Here is a 24,826-nt window from a genome sequence, read left to right on the forward strand (position 1 = left end):
AATTCTCTATAGCTGTATTTATTGGTCTTAAATAATTTTTGTTTTTCCTCTTTTGTCTTTTTTAAACTAGGGTCATTTGTAATTGTTTATACAGAAGTTTAGTTTTTAAAACCTCTCTGTGGTCTTTCCTTTTAGATATTGAGTTATGAATTCATAGCCTGTTATTTAAATGAAGCTTTTGAAATCCGTTTTACTGATCTGTATCATATCTAACTATGCCAGTATTTCCTTCCTTGTCTGACGTGAATTCTAAAATTATATGAATACTTTCTCCCTGTTTCCTGGCATTTCCACTCAAACTTGTTCCTCATTCTTGGTTAGAAATACATCCAAAATTGTAGTTCCCTTCTTTATTAGTCTACTGATAAAAGAAAAGCATATCAAAAATTTGTTAGAAAATTGCATGTACTTGAAAATATTGTTTTCAGTAGGTATTTTGACAGTTGTGAAGTCCCTAGTTATTAATGTATCGTTCTTGTGTTTCAATTTTATGCTCTATCCCAAGAACATACTTTCTAAGAAGCACGCATAGCATGTTCCATTGGATTTTTTTCGCCGATACATCTTTTAGACTTGTGCTAACCCATATGGTAGCCACTAGCTACATGTAGCTATTTATTAAGTTTACAGTAATTAAAAATAAATTTACTTTCTTTTACAATAGTCACATTTCAAGTGTTCAGTAGCCACATGTGGCTAGTGTCTTCTGTGTTGGATAGCCCAGATATAGAACATTTCCATCATTGTGGAAAGTTCTGTTATACAGTACTATTGTAGATGGTGCCATTTTGCATTTCTTTCTAAAAAGTTCTAATTCCTGAATATGATGTGCTCCTTCTGTTGCTGTTTCTGCTGTTAATCAAAGTAAATTTGAGACTTTTTTGAGGTGAGTTGTATTTTACAAGTTGATAATTATAATCATATACTCTTAAAAACCAACTTTTTAAAGGTATAATTTGCATGCAACAACATTTACCTATTTTAAGTGTACAGTTGTATACACCCATGTAAAAACATTACCACAATCAAGATTGAGAACATTTCTATTACCATAAAAAGTTTCTTAATGCCCCTTTGCAATCAGTCCCCAGCCCAGCTTCTGGGGCTGCCCCTGCAGGCAGTCTGCAAGTTTATCACTCTGTAGATAAGTTTTGCCTATTCTAGAATTTTACATAAATGCAGTCATGTAATATGTATTCTTTTGGGTCTGGCTTCTTTCTTTTATCATAGTATTTTTGAAATTCATCCCTGTTGCTTTTATTATTAATTTCATTCTTTTTCTTGCTGAATGATATTCCATTTTATAGATATGATATAATTTATCCATTTATCCATGGTGGACATTTGTTTTCAGTTTGGGTCTATTAAAAACAAAGCTGCTGTGAGTATTCACGTACAAGATTTTTGTGGATGTGTGTTTTCATTTCTATTGGCTATCTGTGAGTGGAATGGCTGGCTTGTGTATTTATAGGTCATTAGAGCAGAATAGAGATTGCAGAAAAACATTGTTTATTGACAAAGGTACAGAGGTAATTCACTGGGGAAAGGATACTCTTGTTAACAGAATGATACAGAAGCAACTGTAACTCAGTATAAAAGTAAAATGAACCTTTCTTATACCACCGGCATACCTCATTTTATCGTGCTTCACTTTATTGCACTTCACAGATACTGCATTTTTTTTAAGAAACAAATTGAAAGTTTATGGAAGCTATTCATTGTCAAGTGATGGTTAGCATTTTTTGGCAATAAGGTATTTTTCAGTTAAGGTATGTACATCATTTCTTTAGACATACAGTGCCTTTCAACACTTAATAGACTATAGTATAGTGTAAACTTAACTTTTATATACACTGGGAAGCCAGAATGCTATAGCCATTTTATTGCCAGAGTCTAGCGTGTGTGTTAGTTGCTCGGTCGTGTCCGACTTCTTGTGACCCCATGGATTGTAGCCCACCAGCTCCTCTGTACATGGGATTCTCCAGGCAAGAACACTGGAGTGGGTTGCCATTCCCTTCTTCGGGGGATCTTCTTGAGCCAGGGATCGAACCCAGGTCCCCTGCATTCCAGGCAGATTCTTTACCATCTGAGCCACCAGGAAGCTGAACTCAAAACACCTCTGAGGTATGCCTGTGCACAAAAATTAACTGAAAATGGATTATAATAGAACCCTAAACTGTTGTCACACAGTCCTGTACAACTCTTTGTGGACGGTAGCCCACTAGGCTCTTCTGTCCATGGGATTCTCCAGGCAAGGACACTGGAGTGGGTTGCCATTCCCTTCTTCGGGGGATCTTCATGAGCCAGGGATCGAACTCAGGTCCCCTGCATTCCAGGCAGATTCTTTACCATCTGAGCCACCAGGAAGCCGAACTCAAAACACCTCTGAGGTATGCCTGTGCACAAAAATTAACTGAAAATGGATTATAATAGAACCCTAAACTGTTGTCACACAGTCCTGTACAACTCTTTGTGGACGGTAGCCCACTAGGCTCTTCTGTCCATGGGATTCTCCAGGCAAGGACACTGGAGTGGGTTGCCATTCCCTTCTCCAGGGGATCCTCCCAACCCAGGGGTTGAACCTGAATCTCCTGCATCACAGGCAGATTCTTCACTGTCTGAACCACCTGGTAAGCCCCAGAAACCTCTTTTCCTTTGAATCTTATACCTCTTTAGATAAAATAGATTTCCTTTAGTTGTGGAGATTACTATTTTTCACCTGAATTTAATATAAAGCTCTTATTTTTGCCTTTCTGTTTAACTTGAGATAATGTTGGAGAAAGTACTACTGTGCAGGCAAGAGTACATTTTCAACAAGATACTTTTCTTTTGTCAGATATATAACTAATTTTGATTGTGACAACCTGAAAATGACTAGGAGAAGATAGTTACGGACTATTAGGTTGGTGTAAAAGTATTTGTGGTTTTACATTGTTGATCTTGGCCATTGATAATAGAAATACATTCTTAAATAAATGTAGTTATGTTATACATCATTTTAATGCACATTTCTTGCTTTGTGTTTTTTTGCTAATGACTTATATGTTGTAGTTTAGTCATTAAGTCTGAAGAAGCTGAACAGTTCTATGAAGACCTACAAGACCTTTTAGAACTAACACCCAAAAAAGACATCCTTTTCATTATAGGGGACTGGAATACAAAACTAGGAAGTCAAGAAACACCTGGAGTAACAGGCAAATTTGGCCTTGGAGTACAGAATGAAGCAGGGCAAAGGCTAATAGAGCTCTGCCAAGAGAACGCATTGGTCATAGCAAACACCTGTTTCCAACAACACAAGAGAAGACTCTATACATGGACATCACCAGATGGTCAACACCAAAATCAGATTGATTATATTCTTTGCAGCCAAAGATGGAGAAGCTCTATACAGTAGCAAAAACAAGACCAGGAGCTGACTGTGGCTCAGATCATGAACTCCTATTGCCAAATTCAGACTAAATTGAAGAAGGTAGAGAAAACCACTAGACCATTCAGGTATGACCTAAATCAAATCCCTGATGTCTATACAGTGGAAGTGAGAAATAGATTTAAGGGCCTAGATCTGATAGACAGAGTGCCTGATGAACTATGGACGGAGGTTTGTGACACTTTACAGGAGACAGGAATCAAGACCATCCCCAAGAAAAAGAAATGCAAAAAAGCAAAATGGCTGTCTGGGGAGGCCTAACAAATAGCTGTGAAAAGAAGGGGAGCGAAAAGCAAAGGAGAAAAGGAAAAATATAAGCATCTGAATGCAGAGTTCCAAAGAATAGATAAGAAAGCCTTCCTTAGCGATCAGTGTAAAGAAATAGAGGAAAACAATAGAATGGGAAAGACTAGAGATCTCTTCAAGAAAATTAGAGATACTAAGGGAACATTTCATGCTGAGATGGGCACAGTAAAGGACAGAAATGGTATGGACCTAACAGAAGCAGAAGATATTAAGAATAAGTGGCAAGAATACACAGAAGAACTGTACAAAAAAGATCTTCACGGCCCAGATAATCACAATGGTGTGATGGCATCACTTACCTAGAGGCAGACATCCTGGAATGTGAAGCCAGGTGGGCCTTATGAAGTATCACTACGAACAAAGCTAGTGGAGTTGATAGAATTCCAGTTGAGCTATTTCAAATCCTGAAAGGTGATGCTGTGAAAGTGCTGTACTCAATATGCCAGCAAATTTGGAAAACTTAGCAGTGGCCACGGGACTGGAAAAGGTCAGTTTTCATTCCAATCCCAAGGAAAGGCAATGCCAAAGAATGCTCAAACCTCTGCACAATTGCACTCATCTCACATGCTAGTAAAGTAATGCTCAAAATTCTCCAAGCCAGGCTTCAGCAGTACGTGAACTGTGAACTTCCTGATGTTCAAGCTGGTTTTAGAAAAGGCAGAGGAACCAGAGATCAAATTGTCAACATCTGCTGGATCATCGAAAGAGTTCCAGAAAAACATCTATTACTGCTTTCTTTACTATGCCAAAGCCTTTGACTGTGTGGATCACAAGAAACTGTGGAAAATTCTTCAAGAGATGGGAATACCAGACCATCTGACCTGCCCCTTGAGAAACCTATTTGCAGACCAGGAAGCAATAGTTAGAACTGGACATGGAACAACAGACTGGTTCCAAGTAGGAAAAGAAGTACATCAAGGCTGTATATTGTCACCCTGCTTATTTAACTTATATTCAGAGTACGTCATGAGAAATGCTGGGCTGGATGAAGCACAAGCTGGAATCAAGATTGCCAGGAGAAATATCAATAACCTCAGATATGCAGATGACACCACCCTTATGGCAGAAAGTGAAGAGGAGCTAAAGAGCCTCTTGATGAAAGTGAAAGAGGAGAGTGAAAAAGTTGACTTAAAGCTCAACATTCAGAAAACGAAGATCATGGCATCTGGTCCCATCCTTTCATGGCAAATAGATGGGGAAACAGTGGAAACAGTGGCTGACTTTATTTTTCTGGGCTCCAGAATCACTGCAGATGGTGATTGCAGCCATGAAATTAAAAGACGCTTACTCCTTGGAAGAAAAGTTATGACCAACCTAGACAGTGTATTAAAAAGCAGAGACATGACTTTGTCAAGAAAGGTCTGTCTAGTCAAGGCTATGGTTTTTCCTGTGGTCATGTATGGATGTCAGAGTTGGACTATAAAGAAAGCTGAGCACTGAAGAATTGATGCTTTTGAAATGTGGTGTTGGAGAAGACTCTTGAGAGTCCCTTGGACTTCAAGGAGACCTAACCAGTCCATCCTAAAGGAGATCAGTTCTGGGTTTTCATTGGAAGGACTGATGTTGAAGCTGAAACTCCAGTACTTTGGCCACCTGATACGAAGAGCTGACTCCTTGAAAAGACCCTGATGCTCGTAAAGATTGAAGGCAGGAGGAAAAGGGGATGACAGAGGACGAGATCGTTGGGTGGTGTCACTGACTCAATGGACATGGGTTATGGGTGGACTCCAGGAGTTGATGATGGACAGGGAGGCCTGGGATGCTGTGGTTCATGGGGTCGCAAAGTCGGACACGACTGAGCTACTGAACTGAACTGAGTCATTAAGTCACGTCTGACTCTCTGAAGCCCCATGTACTATAGCATGCCAGGCTTCCCTATTTTTCACTATCTCCCAGAGTTTGCTCAAACTCATGTCAATTGAATCAGTGATACCGTCCAAATAGCTCATCCTCTGTTGCCCCCTTCTCCTCCTGCCTTCCGTCTTTCCAAGCAATTGGATCTTTTCCAGTGAGTCAGCTCTTCGCCTCTGGTGGCCAAAGTATTGTAGCTTCAGCTTCAGCATCAGGCCTTCCAATGAATATTCAGGGTTGATTTCCTTTAGATTTGACTGGTTTGGTCTCCTTGCTGTCTGAGAGACTCTCAAGAGTCTTCTCCAGCACCACAATTTGAAAGCATCAGTTCTTTGGTGCTCAGCCTTTTCCATGGTCCGGCTCTCACATCTGTAAATGACTGCTGGAAAAACCATAGCTTTGACTAGATGGACCTTTGTTAGTAAAGTGATGTCTCTGCTTTTTAATTTGCTGTCTAGGTTTGTTACAGCTTTTCTATAACAAGTGATTTTATATGACAGGCGACAACAGCTAGCTCAGTGGTTGAACTGAAAAGAAGCTCCAAAGCACTTCCCCAAAGACCGATTTCCACCAAATAAAGGTCATGATCACTGCTGGTGGTCTGTTTCCAGTCTGATCCACTATAACTTTCTGAAGCCTGGCGAAACCATTTTATCTGACAAGTATGCTCAGCAAATCAGTGAGATGCACTGAATACTGCATTGCCTGCAGCTGCCATTGGTCGACAGAAAGGGCCCGATTTTCCTCCACAGCAGCACCCAACCACACATCAGACAGCCAGCCCTTCAAAAGTTGAATAAACTGTACCACAAAGTTTTGCCTCATCTACCATATTCACCTGACATCTCACCAGCCAACTACCATTTCTTCAAGTATCTCAATTTTTTGCAGGCAGAACACTTCTACAACCAGCAGGAGGCAGAAAATGTTCTCCAAGAGTTCGTCAAATCCTGAAGCTCGGATTTTTATGCTACAGGAGTAAACAAACTTACTTCTCATTGACACAAATGTATTTATTATAATGGTTCCCATTTTGATTAATAAAGATGTGTTTGAGCCTAGTTATAACGGTAAAATTCACAGTCTGAAACAGCAATGACATTTGCACCAACCTAGTAGAGTATTTGAAGTTTACCTTTGTTTAATGGGATGAAGCATGATACGATTTATGTGTTAAAAAGAAAAACAGCAATCCAATTTCACGTTTCAGTAGTAGCAGTAGCAGCTGTAGGTTTGTTAGGGTTGTAAGGGCGAATATCGATTGAACGTGGACACAGCAGACTTAAATGTGGTTTCCAAATAGTTGCTTTGCTGCAGGACCGTGCAGCATGTAAAGTAATTGGTTTCTTCTTAGCCTCCGCTGGATTGGCAGGAACTGTCCAGTGTCCTTAGACTGCTTTCTGAATGGGAACGTTTGTAAAACCGGGTTTGCTGGGTTTCTGTCAAGCTGCTGGAAGCAGTTTTTATTAATGATTGTGGTTGTTCATACTTGGAGTTTTGTTACCAGTGTATCTACAGTAGTGTTTGTCACTTTGCAAGTTTTCAAGACATATTTTTTGGATGATATCTTATCAGTTGTCCAAGCACTTGCAAATGATAGAATGCTCTAATCTATAAATACTGGCACAGAGCAGAAATATACTAGTTCACCTTTAAGAAACAGAAGGACTCTTAGAACTTAGAGTAAGACTTCAGATTAGTCCAGTGGAATATGTTTACTTCATCTACATAAAGCCTTTCAGTGTAAAGAAAGATTGGTTGGCTATTGAAATACAGGAAAAACACTGCCAAGAGAAAGGAAGTCTTAGCCAATGAACTTCAGATAGTTTTGGGAAAGCTATACCTTTTGTGGAGATGGAAGCATCAGAATATCTTAGTCTATTAAAAATTGCTTCATTTAAGTTCTCTTATTTGAGTTCACACTTACTCAGCAACATTCTGATTACACTTCTCAGATCTCCTTATGGTGAGATACGATCTTAAATGAATAATTTAGTTCTTATGGCAATTGGATTTTTCAGTACATTAACATATTGCCGTTATGATCATTATAATAATCATACATCGGTCGTACGATACAGGTTCTAATTTCCTGGGGGGGAAAAACACTGCTCAATATGTTGACGTGATCAAGTTTAATTCTGAAAGATAGAAGATCAGACTCTGGACCACCAGTAACTTCACCAAAATAATAACTGAATTTCTGATACCTTCTAAGAGTCAGTAAAAGCTTATCTTACTACCTAGATTTTTTTCTCCTCTGTTGGAATGAATTCAGCAGCATGGTGTTAATGTATAGAGCCTCTAGAGTTGGTTGCATCTAGATTTGGTTTTGCATTTGATTTACGTAATCTGGCTTCTTTCACTTTTTAGCATTGCATAGTGTATTCATTGCTTGCAGAGTGTGCCAGCTTGTATAGCAAGTATTTGTACTTTTGAACTTGCCTTATAATCACTGACTTTCTTAATTGGAGTGTTTAGTCCATTTATATTTAATATGATGATTAATATGTTTTCTTTTAGTCTTAACACCTTCCTATTTGTGTTTAGTTGTTCATTCATTCCTATTTTATTCCATTCATTCCTATTTCCTCATTCTCCTTCATTCCTTTTTTTCTGTCCTTTTTGGGGTTAATAGAATATTTTAAAGTATTCCATTTAAATTCTTCTATTTTTTAGCTGTGTGTGTGTGTGTGTGTGTGTGTGTGTGTATCTGTATATATTTAGAGTTTGTTCTCAGAATCATAGAACACAGCTTGTTACAGTTCTCTTAGAGTTGTTATTGTAAGCATAAAAATATAAGAGCCCTACAACAGTAAAATTCTGTTTTCCTCCATTTCTTTTGTATGATTTTTGTCATGTATTTTATGTCTACGTATGTAGTAAACCACAGAATACAATGTTATTTTATTTGCTTTAACCAGTTATTTTTCAGTGAAATCAAGAAGAAAGATGACCTTTTATACCGACTCCTGTATTTTTGATGCTTTTTGTTTATTTCTTTAGAGTCAAAGTTTTCATCTGGAATTAGTTCCCTTCAGCCTAGGAACAAGTTTGCTGGTGACAAATCCTCTATATTTGTTGATTGTTTTTGAAAGGCGTTTTGCTGGATATAGACTTCTGTGATGACTTTGTTGTTGTTTTTGAATGCTTCATTAGATCTGATGAGAAGTCAGCCATTATTCATACTTGTATTCTCCTAGATATATAATGTATCTTTTTCTTGACTCCTTTTGTTTTTTCTCTTGGGTTTTCAGTGGTTTTGATTATAATAGGCATAGTTTGGTTCTTTTTATATTTGTCTTATTTGGAGTTTATTGAGCTTGTAATGTCTCTAAGTTGATGTTTTATATACTGTGGGTGGGAAATTTTTAGCCATGATGTCTTTAAATTTTTGTTTTTCAATTTCTTTCTTTTGTTCTCTGTGTTAAATAATTAACTACTATGTGTTATCAAATTCATATCTTTATTTTCCAGCTGATATCTATGTATAACAAACCACCTCTAAACATAAATAGCATAGAACATTTATTTATTTTGTACTCGCAGATTAAGTGAGTCAGAAATCTGGACAAGGCATGGTGGAAATGACTTATTTCTGCTCCAGAATATTTGGGGCCTTAGTTGGGAAAACTCAGTGGCAGGAGATGAGTTTTGGCAGATTGAGGGCTGAATCATCTATTTGTGTTTTCACTCATGTTTCTGGTATAGACTGTCTGTTATCTAGGTCTTTAATGGGGCTGTTGGCCAGAACCCTACACCTGGCCTTTCCATGTAGGCTATTTTGAGCTTCCTCATAGCATGGCACCTTCTTGAAAGTGAAGATCCAGAGTCCATGGTAGAAGTATATGGCATTTTTTATGACCTAGCATTAGAAATAGCTTTACCTCACTTCTGCCAGTACTCAGTTGGTTGAGGTAATCACAGAAGTGTGCCCAAGTTCAAGGGGGATGGACCGTAGACTCCACCACTTAAAAGAGACCATTGTTAAGGTTATGTTTAAGAGGAGCATGTGTAATGGGGAATATGTCCATTCTTAGAAAACTCAATCTCCCACATCTTCTGCAGTCCTCAGTCTTGCGAGTAGATTTTTCTTTTCAGATACTGTACTTTTGAGATCTAGAATTTCTGTCTTTTATAATCTCTATGCCTTTACTAAGATTTTTCATCTTTCCACTTAAGCTATACTCATTTTCTTTTACATTCTTGTATATTTTTATAATAGCTTCTTCAGAATCCATGTCTGCTAATTCCAACATCTGGTTCGTCTTGGAATTGGTTTCTGTTGACTGCTTTTTTTTTTTTCCTTCTTGGTCATAGATCATATTTTCCTGCTTTGCATGCCTAATAAGTTTTAATTGTATGATGAATGTTTTATGTTGTAGGAAGTCTGAATTGTTACTTTAAGTGTGCTGAGTTTCATTTTGGCAGGCATTTAAATTGATGGCTAATCTCCTTATATCATCAGGCTTGGTTTTCTTTGTTAAGGTAGGCCTGTTTCAGTTTTGTCTTTTGCTTCGTGTCATGGTCCTTACTCCTCAGGTGTGGCTTTCTAGGGTCTCAGCTGAATACCTAAAGTCTCTCCATTCTGGCTGGACATAACTCTTTCTCCCAGTACTGTCCTTTCTCTGATGTTGTCTCCATTATGCTTCAGAACCTGCAGCTATGCAGCCTAACCCATGCCAAGGCCCTGAGGTTAATTTCCACACAGACTTCGAAGTCCCTCCATCTGTCCATCCTCCTTTTTCTGCTTTTCTGTTCCACAAACCCTAGCTGCTTTACCACCCAGAACTCCAATTTCTGTCTGTTTACCTCAGTGAAACCTTTGTTCCATTTCCTTCTGCTCTGTCAAAATAGAGTCTTCAAGCTGAAAACAAGGCAGGCTTGGGGTTGTTGTTCAGTCGCTTAGTTGATCTGACTGTTTGCGACCCCATGGACTGCAAGACACCAGGCTTCTGTGTCCTTCACCATCTCCTGGTGCTTGCTCAAACTCATGTCCATTGAGTCAGTGATGTGATCCCGACCATCTCATCCTCTGTCGTCCCCTTTTCCTCCTGCCTTCCATCTTTCCCAGCATCTAGGTCTTTTCCAATGAGTTAGTTCTTTGCATCAGGTAGCCAAAGTATTGGAGCTTCAGTTTCAGCATCAGTCCTTCCAATGAATAATCAGGATTGATTTCCTTTAGGATTGACTGATATGATCTCCTTGCAGTCCGAGGGACTCTCAAGAGTCTTCTCCAACACTGCAGTTCAAAAACATCAATTCTTTGGCACTCAGTCTTCTTTACGGTCCAACTCTCACATCCATGCATGACTACTGGAAAAACCGAGGCTTTGACTATACGGACCTTTGTTGGCAAAGTAATGTCTCTGATTTCTAATATGCTGTCTAGGTTTGTCATAGTTTTTCTTCCAAGGAGCAAGCATCTTTTAATTTCATGGCTGCAGTCACCATCCTCAGTGATTTTGGAGCCCAAGAAAATAGTCTGTCAGTGTTTCCATTTTTTCCCCATCTATTTGCCATGAAGTGATGGGACCAGATGCCATGATCTTAGTTTTTTGAATGCTGAGTTTTAAGCCAGCTTTTTCACTCTTCTCTTTCAACTTCATCAAGAGCTCTTTAGTTCCTCTTCACTTTCTGCCATTGGTGGTGTCATCTGCATATCTGAAGTTATTGATATTTCTCCTGGCAGTCTTGATTCCAGCTTGTGCCTGCATCTACCCTGGCATTTCGCATGGTATACTCTGCATAGAAGTTAAATAATCAGTGTGACAAAATACAGCCTTGATGTACTCCTTTCCCAGCTTTGAACCAGTCCATTGTTCCATGTCTGAGTCTAACTGTTGCTTCTTGTAATGTATATTCAAAGATAATTGTTTTCCTTTTTTAATGTTCAAAGATTATTTATTATTCCATTCAGGAATGACAAAAGCTTACTACATAAATAATCTCATTTGATTCCTTATAACACACACTTAAAAATAAAATCACTTCAGTTCTAAAAAAGAAAAGTATCTATAAGGGTAAACTTAGAGAAAAACCTGCATACAGGTTTTGCACGAGGCAGGTAAGGTTTCTTTTTCCTTGAAGATCATAGGCCTCTGCTGCCTTTTGTTTAGTTCCTCATGTATTTTTTCCAATTTTGCAGTTATTTACAAAGGAAAAATGCCTATACCAGTACTCTATAATCGTCGAAAGTGTAAGACAAATTTTAAGAGATGGCCCCTTTATATTGAATGCCAGTGTAAAAAAATATTTTTAGAACAAAGTTTTTTAAGGCTTATTCATAATAGACTTGTATCTAGTTACAGTAACTTGGCCTACTGTATAATAATTTATAATGTTCAAATTTTCTTTTTCTAAATTGATACTGAAAGACAGGGCAGCCTGGCGTGCTGCATTCTGTGAGGCTGCAGATTTGGACACAACTTAGTGACTGAATGACAACAACCCATAAGTTTGTATTGATGTCTTCTGGAGATGGCAGAGTGAACATTTTTATTTTATCCTCTCTCCCTCACTAATGGCAGACATTGGTAATCAATCATCATATTCTTTCTCAGTCTCCAACCTGGATATTGTTCTAATAGCCTTAACATTGCACCTCAATAGGCCACCACCAGTTTGGTACCTATTTGCCTACTCAAATCTATTTTTATTTTACTAGCTCAGCCATTATTATTTTGTGGAATATTTAATTTTATGAAAGTTTACCCTTACAGATAGTTTTCTTTTTTAGAACTGATTTTATTTTTAAGTATGTGTTATGAAGAATCAAATGAGACTGTTTAGTAAGCCTTTGTCCTTCCTGAAAGGAATGTAGAAAAATAAAAGAATGGGAAGCAGAAATTCTTAGCAGTTGTGCCCATAATAAATAATCCTTGAACATTAAAAAAAGATAACAGTTATCTTCGAATATACATTATAAACAAAGTAGTTACTAGCTAAAGTAACATAAAAAGTGTGTTGATGAAATTGAAGAAAAAGCTTTTTCATGGCTGGAACATCTACGAGGGGTTTAGACGAATAACACATTACCAGCATTTTAATGAATCGTTTCTTTTTTTGTTGACATCATTTCTCACTGATGTCAGATTTGTGATTTGGCACCAAGTGTGTGCTAGTAAAAATTTTTTTTTTAATATCCTCAGGACAGGCTCAGTTTGAATGAAAATACAATTAAGAAAAACCTCCCGAGTCGTTATAAATAGGGATTGCATGAATCTCATTAAAACTAATTATTTCTCGAAGAGGACTGTTGTCACATAAAAAAACTTGGATTCTTTTTTTTTGTACTTCAAAACAGTATATGGAAATAATAATTTCATGTAAACTCTAAAAAATACTGTTTAAAAGAACCTAGACTTTCATGAAGCCTGCTCTTTAGAGGTAGAACAATGTGATATAACTTCATCAATTCTTACTTTTTAGGGGAAATAAATTAGGGCAGAAAACTTTTTTCTTTTGAAAGTAGTATGTGCTTATATTTTAACAACAAAATTGTAGAAGTGTTGAAAGTAAATCATGAAAGCGCCCATCTCTCCCTGTAAACCCAGGATAACCACTATGACCATTTTGGTATGTGTCCTGCCACTACTTTGGGCTCCAGTTTAAGTGTATAGGACTACCACCTTTGAATAGTATTCCCTGGAGCTGGGCAATAGGATGTATACATTCCTGTTAATATAGTGTAGGTTTATGTATTTGGATTCAAATCATAAAGTTACCAAACTCAGAATGAAGTAAAAATGAAATGTTAATCTTCCATAATACCTCCCCTCCCCTCCTTTGCTCACATTTACATTGTAGGCTTTCTGAGAGAGAATTGTATTTTGTAGATTATTTTTTGCTTATTCATTTTCTCTCATAAGCAACCCATGGTGGAAGATACTGCAGGTAGCAATGAGTTGTTGTTTATTAAATTTTATGATCACTGTCCTTGAAATCATTTGTCCATGTTTTAGATATTCTAATTATCCTTAGCATTATCTATTAAACCAAATTAAATAGAACCAAATTAAAATAGAAACTGAAAAAAGTCTAAAAGTATGTATACAGCTTCTAGAATAAAAGATAGAGAATATATTTATGAACTGCTTTTGTGTATGGGAAGATTTCTCAGAGAAACTACAAGGTTCTAAACAAAAGAAAAATATGATATATTGGATTTTATAAAAATTTAAAGTTGTTGATTATCAAAGCACATTATTAAGGAAATGGAAAGTCAAGTTGTACACAGGGAGCAAATATATGACAAAGGACTTATACCCAGAATATATAGAAGACTCCTTTAGATCAGTAATAAAAAAGACAATCCAGTTGGGGGATAAAATGAGCCAGTAACTTAGATATTTCACAAAAGGAAGTATAAAAATGACTAATAAACAAATGAAGGACTAGAATTTTTTTTTTAAACCAACAGTGCCAAATGTTGATAAGACTGTGGAGCAACTGAAACTCTTAAAATGTGGTAGATCTGTGGAATAGAACAGCCACTCTGGAAAGGTGTTCAGTAGTTTCTCACAGAGATAAGTGTACACCCACCCCTATCTACTCTGTGACCCAGCAGTTCTACGCCTAGCTATTATTTACTCAAGAGAGTGAAAGCATATGTCCCCATAAAAGACTTGCTCAAGAATGTTTATGCACTTGGTTCATAATAACCCCAAACTGTAAAATCCCAGATATCCATCAAAGAAGAGTGGATCAGTGGTGGTATGTTCATACAACAGAGTAATAATTGGAATAAAAAGAATGAACTAGTGATACATGTTACACCATGGATAAATTAAAAAAGTAAGTGAAGGAAGTCAGTTAGAAAAGAATGCATACTTCATGAAATAGTAGTAGCTACCTGAGAGCTTGGTGGGGCTTCGCTGCAATTGGGCATGAGGGAATTTTCTGGGATGGAAGAAGTGTCCTATATTTTGATTGGAGTGGTTGTTTCAGAATTCATAGAATTGTGTACCTGAGATCTATGTATTTCACTATATGTAAATTTTACCTAATTTTAAAGAAAAATCCAAAAGTACAAATTGAGAAATATCCAAGAATATAGAAGATAAAGAAGGTAAAAGAGATAGGAATGAAAGGGTCTATAACATACCACTTTTTCTTGTAATATTATTTATAGTTCAGTAGAAGTCTTCATAGCAAAATCAATGCTTCCGGGGTTGGTTGAAGTACTGGGTTAAAAAAAAAAGAATTAGGAAAAGTTACACATACCTTAAATATGTACATATGAAATACTAGAATCAGATAGATTTATAGGGTAAATAACCACTGCCCCATGGCAAGAGTTCATAATCTTATGCCGTGTATCTTGTAGACAGTCTGTTGAAGCTTATGAACTGTTTCTTAGAATGATTTAAATTGATAAAATAAAATTCAGAGGATTATAAATATGCCTATTGTATTAGTTTTCATTATAGTGGTTATAAAGTATTTTAAGATATCTGTGTAATAATAGTTATAAACACATTTAAATCTGTTGGCAGGTCTAATGTTAATTCTGCAGTGTTGATTGTAAATAATATTTTGGTATCTTCGAAAACCATAATGTGACATCAGTTAGTGATAAAGTTTTAAGTACTGCTTGACTGACTGTGTAACATACTTTTCACATTCAAGTTTATGGACTTTTTTTTCCCCCTTAATCCAGCTACATGTTTTCATTCTCCCATACTTCCAGTGGTTATATTGTAATTTTGATTTTATCAATATTGAGTTTTTATGTTATAACTAGATAAATGTCATTTATAGTTAACCCATTTGCCTGCAGAGTTCCAAAGAATAGCAAGGAGAGATAAGAAAGCCTTCAGTAATCAGTGCAAAGAAATAGAGGAAAACAATAAAATTGGAAAGACTAGAGATCTCTTCAAGAAAACTAGAGATACCAAGGGAACATTTCATGCAAAGATGTGCTCAATAAAGGACAGAAATGGTAAGGACTCAACAGAAGCAGAAAATATTCAGAAGAGGTGGCAAGAATACACAGAAGAACTGTACAAAAAAGATCTTCACGGCCCAGATAATCACAGTGCTGTGATCACTCACCTAGAGCCAGACATCCTGAAATGTGAAGTCAAATGGGGTTTAGGAAGCATCATTATGAACAAAGCTAGTGGAGGTGATGGAATTCCTATTGAGCTATTTCAAATCCTGAAAGATGATGCTGTGAAAGTGCTGCACTCAATGTACCAGCAAATTTGGAAAAGTCAGCAGTGACCACAGGACAGGAAAAGGTCAGTTTTCATTCTAATCCCAAAGAAAGGCAATGCTAAAGAATGCTCAAACTACTGCACAATTGCACTCATCTCACACACTAACAAAGTAATGCTCAAAATTCTCCAAGCCAGGCTTCAACAATATGTGAACTGTAAACTTCCAGATGTTCAAGCTGATTTTAGAAAAGGCAGAGGAACCAGAGACCAAATTACCAATATTCGTTGTGTCATCAAAAAAGCAAGAGAGTTTCAGAAAGCATCTACTTCTGCTTTATTGACTATGCCAAAGCCTTTGACTGTGTGGATCACAATAAACTGTGGAAAATTCTGAAAGAGATGGAAATGTCAGACCACCTGACCTGTCTCTTGAAAAACCTATATGCAGGTCAGGAAGCAACAATTAGAACTGGACATGGAAAAACAGACTGGTTCCAAATAGGAAAAGGAGTATGTCAAGGCTGTACATTGTCACCCTGTTGATTTAACTTATATGCAGAGTACATCATGAGAAACACTGGGCTGGATGAAGCACAAACTGGAATCACGATTGCTGGGGAAAGTATCAGTAACCTCAGATATGCAGATGACACCACCCTAATGGCAGAAAGTGAAGAAGAACTAAAGAGCCTCTTGATGAAAGTGAAAGTGGAGAGTGAAAAAGTTGTCTTAAAACTAAACATTCAGAAAACTAAGATCATGGCATCCAGTCCCATCATATCATGGCAAATAGATGGGGAAACAGTGCCTGACTTTATTTTTCTGGGGTCCAGAATCACTGCAGATGGTGATTGCAGCCCTGAAATTAAAAGACACTTGCTCCTTGGAAGAAAAGCTATGACCAACCTAGACAGCATATTAAAAAGCAGAGACATTATTTTTCTGACAAAGGTCCATCTAGTCCAGGCTATGGTTTTTCCACTGGTCATGTATGGATGTGACAGTTGGACTATAAAGAAAGCTGAGTGGCAAAGAATTGATGCTTTTGAACTGTGGTGTTGGAGAAGACTCTTCAGAGTGGCTTGGACTCCAACGAGGTCCAACCAGTCCATCCTAAAGGAGACCAGTCCTGGGTGTTCATTGGAAGGACTGATGCTGAAGCTGAATCTCCAATACTTTGGCCACTTGATGCGAAGAACTGACTCATTGGAAAAGACCTTGATGCTGGAAAAAATTGAAGGCAGGAGGAGAAGGGGACGACAGAGGATGAGATGGTTGGATGGCATCACCGACTCAATGGACATGAATTTGGAGTTTGACTCGTTGATGGACAGGGAAGCCTGGCGTGCTGCAGTCCATGGGTTCACAAAGAGTCAGAGACGACTGAGCGACTGAACTCAGTGTAAACGATATAGTATATTATAGCTGGTTTTTCCTATGCATTTTGTTTCCCCTTCTTTCTCCCTTTCTCCTTTCTCTGTCTCTCGTTTAGTCTCTGCCTTCTTAACTTTAATTTATCTCTAAACTTGCCTCTAAGTTTGAATCTCTGGAAATGTTTGAGCACATTTGGCATTATATCAATTTCATCTTCTTCAGGAACCTTCTGTTCATCCCTAAACTGGCTTAGCTGTTCTCCGAGCTTGCTGTATGACTGTCTACTTGAGATGTTCCTTCACTATTCATTCAGGGGTTCCCTGTTTTCTGTTTTCTTCTCATGAGTTGAGTTCTTCAGTTTCTGGAATTTGTCATCTTTTTCCATAGGTTTCCCACCCCTGTCTTGGTGGAACACATTTTCTCATAATTTTCTCATAATTTCCTGAGTGAAAGAATATGTGGAAATCAAAATTATTTGAGACTTTGCTTATTTAAAAATGCCTTTATTACAGATTCACACTTGTTTTATAGTGTATCTTGCTGTGAAATTCTGGAGAAGGAAATGGCAACCCACTCCAGTGTTCTTGCCTGGAGAATCCCAGGAACGGGGGCGCCTGCTGGGCTGCCATCTATGGGGTTGCACAGAGTCGGACGTGACTGAAGCGACTTAGCAGCAGCAGCAGCAGCTGTGGAATTCTAGACTAGGAATAATGTAAAGTCAGAAGGTTTTGTCTAATTGTTTTCTAGCTGCTGGTGTTGCCATTAAAAAGTATGAAGTTATTCTGATTCCAGATTTTTTTTAATGAAACCTGATTCAGGCAGTTTCTAGGATCTTAGGTTTATCTCTTCAGTATTTCAAAACTTCGCTAAAGTATGTATGCCTTTATTTGGATCTGTTTTAACTAAAAAAAAAATTCATTATACCCTTTCAGTTTGGAAATTCATGACCTTCAGTTTGGGGTCTTTTTCTTGAATTATATCATAGATTTCTCCTGTATTTTCCATCCTTTGCTCTGGGATACCTATTCATATGTTGCATCTCCTAGATTTTAGGTCTTTTAAAATTGTCTCTTCTGTTTTCCATTTGTTCTTCTATTTATTCTATTTCTTCAGCTTTACAAATTTCTAATCCCTCTGTTACTTCCCTCACAGGATTTGATAAGTTTATATGTATAAAGTGTCGAAAGTAGTGCCTGGTACATAAAGTGTTGGCTGTAGTTGTTGTTTAGTTTCTCCACTAATTGTTGAGAGCCAGGTCTCTGGTGTTGAGTTCTGACATCGTAGCTGTATGACCTCAGGCAAGTCCTGTAATTTCTTTTACCTGCTTCCCTCATCTGTAAAATGTGCAGAAGCTCTACCTCTCAGATGTTTGTGAGCATCAAATAAGAATATGTATGTGAAAATGTTTAATACACTGTATAAAACTAGTAGTTATTACTTTCATCTTTCAAATATCAAATGTTTTTAGTTTGAAAGAATTGATGACTGAGTTACCAGGATTATTTTTAATATTACTTGATTGCATGTGACTCAGAAAAATGTATAAGCTAGGTAACTTGAGCTAAATGCTAATAATGCTTTTTAAAGAAGTTATTTCTTAACACTCAACTTCATTATGTTAGGCTAAAGAGAGATTATGAAAATATTCATTTTATGAAAAGCTATGGCTTTACTGCAGATTTTATAAATCTGTGTAATATAGTAATTATATAAGAAGGAACTGCTTACTAGCTTAAACCCATGGAGGGAATATTTATTGGAGTTTATTTTTCTTAAATTACATTTGAGATTAGGAAAAATAGAATCTGTCTTTTCGTTTTTCTCAATAGTATTAATGTAATTTCAAATGTTAGCTCATTTTTGTTAATGGTGGCTTTTTGTTTGTTTGTTTTGTTTTAAGGTTTTTGGATTCAAAGCATAAAAACCATTACAAGATATACAATCTGTAAGTATATTTTCTTGTTTGTATGCTTGCAAATATCTTCTAAAATAACTATTGAGTGAAAGTTGTTTCCTTGTTAGAGTGAAGTAGAGTTAAAGATAAAATTTAACAGAATTGTATTCCTAAAACAATTAGTTCACGAAGTCTGATTGAGAGCATTGTTAGGCCATTTTAGAAAGTGTAGTGATGAGGTAAAACAGTGCCAGCACAGATCCATGCTGCTAGATCTGCTTTACATGACTTGGCATCTAGCCCATCTTTGCGCCCATAACCAAGTGGTAACTGGAAGTGTAATTCACACAGAGCTTCTGTTAAAGCATCAATGCCATCTTCTATGGAGAGAAGCTTCTAATATAATTTTATTCTCTGTCTCTAGGTCAATTGATTGAAAAAGTTATTAGTATATTCTCTAACTGTATATAAGATAAATAAGTTACCTAAAATTGTTAAAATGGGTGGTTCTTCTTGTTTGAGGCAGGGGTGTAACGATTGCCTCTTGATTCAGCTAGCTGACCTTATCTTTAACTTTTCCTTTTGACTTTGTGAGTAGAGATGTGGAAAAAAAAGAAAAGGAAAGAAAAATGTGAGTCAAATATTAATATCTTCCCTTTTCTGCCCTTGACCATTTTTTCTTCCCCAAATACTGACCATTTTCTAATTCTAAAAAATGATATATAAAATGTGTTATGTTTCTACATGGCTTTTATTTTTCCTGGGTGATATGTATAAATGGTGCGTTGGAAAATTTTTAATCCCAAGTTATGTATACTATCCACTATTTAATTTCTGTAGAGTTTATCAGATGTAAGAAGATTCTTTTCTAGAGTGGGCTTTCAAATATTCACCAAAAAATTAAAGCGTCTCTGTGCCTTATTGGGAGAAGGCAATGGCGAGCACTCCAGTACTCTTGCCTGGAAAATCCCATGGATGGAGGAGCCTGACAGTCCATGGGGTCACGGAGAGTCTGACACGACTGAGCAACTTCACTTTCACTTTGCAATTTCACACATTGGAGAAGGAAATGGCAACCCACTCCAGTGTTTTTCCCTGGAGAATCCCAGGGACGGCAGGGCCTGGTGGGCTGCCATCTGTGGGGTCACACAGAGTCAGACACGACTGAAGCGACTTAGCAGCAGCAGCAGTGCCTTATTGGCTTATGGGATGTTGCTTATTTACCTTTAATTTGGTGATCTTTGTGCTCTGATAAGACTTCAGAACATCTGAGAGTGACATAGGCGCAGGTGTTGTGTCTCTTAGTTGTAAAATGATTTCCTCAGATCCACAAAGAAGCAGACATTTACTGAGTGCCTGTTACCTGTTGGACATTCTAAAACGTTAGCTAGTGCAGAGGTGAATAAGATGTTGTTCCAGCCCTCAAGTAATTAGTCTAATGTAGAAAGTAGACAAAGTACTATAGGAGAGGTAACTCTTGTATAGAAGAGAGCTATGTGGACAACAGTCAAAATAGTGATTGCCTATTACAGGGAAGATTTCATAAAGAACAGAATGCTTCAGCTGAGGTGAAAAGAATCATGAAGGTTGACCTGCAGGCTTAGGAGGAGGGAAGATGGTGTTGTAGACCTAGAGAATGGCATGTGAGAAGCTTGGTGGTGTAATACTGTCTAGGATATGCTGTAATTAAGCCAGATTTGGCCAGATTGGGTCCATTATGGTCAGATTATGGTGTGTGGAGGGAGCAGTGGTATTAAAATAATCAAAGAAAGTAACAGGTGCTATAGAAACTTAGTGTAGGTGGCACCCCACTCCAGCACTCTTACCTGGAAAATCCCATGGACAGAGGAGCCTGGTAGGCTGCGGTCCATGGGGTTGCGAAGAGTTGGACATGACTGAGTGACTTCACTTTCACTTTTCACTTTCATGCATGGGAGAAGGAAATGGCAACGCACTCCAGTGTTCTTGCCTGGAGAATCCCAGAGACGGGGGAGCCTGATTGGCTGCCGTCTATGGGGTCGCACAGAGTTGGACATGACTGAAGTGACTTAGCAGCAGCAGCAGCAGTTTACAAATGATCTGTGCATATATCTTTCTCTTTTCTGGATTAACCTCTTCTGCAACAACTTTTGTTGCAGGTGCCAGAGGTTTATGTGGAGGAAAATAAGTTACAGAGTTTTGTAATTTTTGAACAAATGGATTCAGAATTTAAGTTAAAAAAAAAAAAAAGAGGTCATGAACTAACTTTCAAAGCTGGAGTCCACTAAATGAGTCCTTTTGGATTTAGACTCTCAGGATTGAGCATGTAGAGCCCCAGAAGGAAGACTTTAACATTATATCCAAAGAAAAGAAAGGAAATACTTTTCATTCCTGTATGCAGTGGCTTCCTGCTTCCAGAATTTAGAACTTAGGTTTGTACTGTCAGTATTGTGGGTCACTTGTGTTATTTGGTTAAAGTTGGCATTGGGATCTAACCTGGAAACTTGATTGCCTGTTTGTATATCCAAACATTGGACTCTCAAGTTAATGAATTGTCTCATTATTAGTTGAGAGTAGCTTTTGGTGCACATATTTTAACTCGCTTATTCCCCCATCCATTTAATGGAATCATAGAACTGGAAAGTACCTGAAAGAGATCATTTAGTCCAACCTTCTCATTTTACAGATGGGGAATCTGAGGCCTAGAGAAGTTAAGTGAGTTGAACAAGGTCACACAGGTACATATGTTAGCAGACCGTCCACTGTTGATACCAGTATTCCCTTTCTGGTTTTTTTGTTTGTTTTAATCTCCCCAAATTTTACTTACTTCAGAAATTTCTAGAATTACCAAGTTGTAGAATGTTTTGATTTCTGACATCATTTTTCAGTCTTCTTTACCTATCCCTGTTTATATTTCTGGCTCTGGGTAAGTGAGTCTGATAAGTAGCAGATGTTTCTATTTTGTTTCTTTTATTTTTAGGATATTAATTACATGTGATATATGTCTTTGAAACCATATGTAAGTGGAAAGACCTTAAAATACTTATGCTTAACATACCTATATTCAATAGTATATTAAAAGTTTTTATGGCAACTATGACATAATGTGGATGTAGATGAATTCTTAACATGGACTTTCTAATAATTGACTATCTGTTTATATCTATATTATTGGGCATTCAGTAAGGTTATTTTAAGAAAGGACAGAATTAGCTTCAAATCATTAACCAAATTCAGATATGCTTGGTGAATTAGTACATTAATCAGTTTGTTTTGTGCAAGTGTGTATATTTCATCTTTGTATGTTCCTCTATAATCTATCTTCTGGGGGGGGTAAGGTGAGGAGGGGGAAGATAGGGTAGAAAGATACAATATAGTTCTTGCCTCTGAGGAAGTTAAATGTTCCTTAGATACTAATTTTTAAAAGGTTGGCTGTTTCATCATATATTCTCTTTAACATACAACTCTCCATCCTTTTGTGGTAAACTTTTAGCTGTTATTAATTTTTATCTATTAAGTTTTCTTTTGTAATATAGGGATAGTTCTGTTGAAGAAAGTAGAGACCTACATGCCTGGCTGAATCTATGGCAAGTCTCACTTCTCTGGAAGCTTTTCCTATTAATCTCATCCCTTTCTTAATTTTCTGCTGCTTAATTTTCATAAAAACTCTTTCAGTGTATCTTCATTTTTCTTATCTCTTAAAAGCCTAAGGAGATGATGATTTTAAAAAGATGTCTTTTGACTTCTCCTTATAAGGAAGCATAAATGGTTAAATCTTCCTAACACTTGTCTTGGTTAAATCCCATTTCCCATTCATGTATATTCAATTTTGGTTTGTTTTGAAAAACTTGTCCTATCACTAATATACCACAAAAAATTTTATAAGGAATAGTGTATGTGTGTATTTGTGCAGTTATCAGAGAAGGTTTTAATTGAGGGTCTTCTTTTTTACCCTACTAACCTCTTCCCAGATCACTTTTATCCCTACCAGACCCAGTATATGTTTTTATATATGTCCTATCCATACTTGTAGAGATTTTTGCAATTTTTTAGTCATATTTTCATTATCACTGTTTGTTGGTTCTGTTTTGCCAAATAATGCTCTTGTAGGAATGCTTACTTTGACTAAAATTTGTTATTGTTTTCTAAACTGTTTTATAATCTTTTATTTTATGTGGAAGTGTGAAACTACTGAAAAAAGTTCAGCTTTTGTAATCAGAAGTGCTGGGCTCTTCCATTTATATATTGTGGTTTGGGGCAAGTTTTGTAATGCTCATATATAAACTGGAGATAATACTAACTCTTACGTGATTGTGAGGATGAATTTGGAAACAAGGGATCTTGGTTGTACGGTATGCACATCTAGTAGACATTTAGTAGCTCATTGTTTTCACTTTCCCTCCGTTTTTTTCCGGTTAACGATATTGCTGGAGAATCAAAGTATGAAGGTAGTCATAGTGTGTGAGCTGCTGGAAAAGTATGGGAATTTTATAGATAACTGAAGCTGTATAAAATTCAGAATGTTTATTTTTGTTTTGTTGTCATGAGACCAGTTTCTTAGAATTGTTTCCTGGCATACAGTGCTCCCCTTGTCTCCTAAGCTCTATCTTTACATGATTCCTTATAAAATATTCCATCGTGGACTCTTTCGCTTCCCTGGTAGCTCAGATGGTAAAGGATCTGCCTATAATGTAGGAAACCTGGATTTTATCCCTGGGTCAGGAAGATCCCCTGGAGAAGGAAACGGCAACCCACTCTAGTATTCTTGCCTGGAGGAGTCCATGGACGGAGGAGCCTGGCAGGCTGCAGTCCATGGGGTCGCAGAGTCAGATACAACTGAATGACTAACACTTTCATTTTTCACGGATTCTTCACTATTGACCATACTCCTCTTTAGTCTGTACCAAAGACAGTGTAAAATGGTACTATTTTCGTCGTTAGTTCTCTTTGTCATGTCATTTTTAAAAAATTTAAGTGAATATGAAATTATTTAGCAAGGATGTGTATGTATGCATGTCATTATTTAATAAATTTTCTTTCTAGCAAACTCAATATACTGAATTATAATATCCTAAAATGGGAAAACTTGGTTTTCAGTGGTAGTATAAAAGTTGATTTGTTTCAGATCTGACCAGTTAAAAAATAGTGGATCGCAGTTTGCTTAGAGTTATTTCAACTTTCATGTGACTTTTTTTTTTTTTTTTTTTGGCCACAACCACAAGGCTTGTGGGATATTAGTTCCCCGACGAGGGATTGAACCTGGGCCCTCGGCAATGAGAGTGCCATCCTAACCATTTGACTGCCAGGAGATTCCCTATCTTCATGTGGATTTCAGCTTAAAAACTGTTTAAAATAAAAGAACTTTACAGATATTCTCAGGATTTTTAAATGTAAAACACAGGTCCATAACTGCTTATTTGAAACTCTTTGAACTAGTTTTGTTTCAGCATTCAGAATTTTTCAGTTTTTTTAGAACGTTAACATGGAAACATATATTCTGTATTACATAACACCCCAGCAGGATTTGGAACAGTACCTAGAATAGATTGTTTCACTCTTCGTTCTAAATGTATTTCTATTAATTAAAGACTACACATTTTTATAAACTCAGACCTAGTTCTCCTGCAGTTGAGCTTACCGTACAGTTAAGAGAAAATTTCAGGTGTTCAAAAATTTGGGGATTTTGCAGTGGCAGATTAAGAGGCTTTATTTGTTTTAAAGTGCTAAATTTTTGAAAATACCTGGTTTGGCTAGTTGTTGGAGTTACCAGGATGCTGCTGACCATAAACTCTAATGTATGGAATCCCTTTCTGAGCCTGTAAATGTGGCCTG

General features: G+C 37.1%; 1 protein-coding gene across 1 annotated transcript in view; it reads left to right on the plus strand.

Annotated features, from left to right (window-relative positions):
• The window catches only part of PTEN (phosphatase and tensin homolog), a 96,804-nt gene that overhangs the window by 44,283 nt on the left and 27,695 nt on the right, over positions 1-24,826 (plus strand). The window contains exon 4 of the mRNA XM_052661205.1: positions 19,022-19,066. Within this exon, the coding sequence (XP_052517165.1) occupies positions 19,022-19,066 (45 nt within the window). The remainder of the gene's footprint in view (positions 1-19,021; positions 19,067-24,826) is intronic.

This window comes from Budorcas taxicolor, chromosome 23 (assembly GCF_023091745.1).
Source record: "Budorcas taxicolor isolate Tak-1 chromosome 23, Takin1.1, whole genome shotgun sequence".
NCBI lineage: Eukaryota > Metazoa > Chordata > Mammalia > Artiodactyla > Bovidae > Budorcas > Budorcas taxicolor.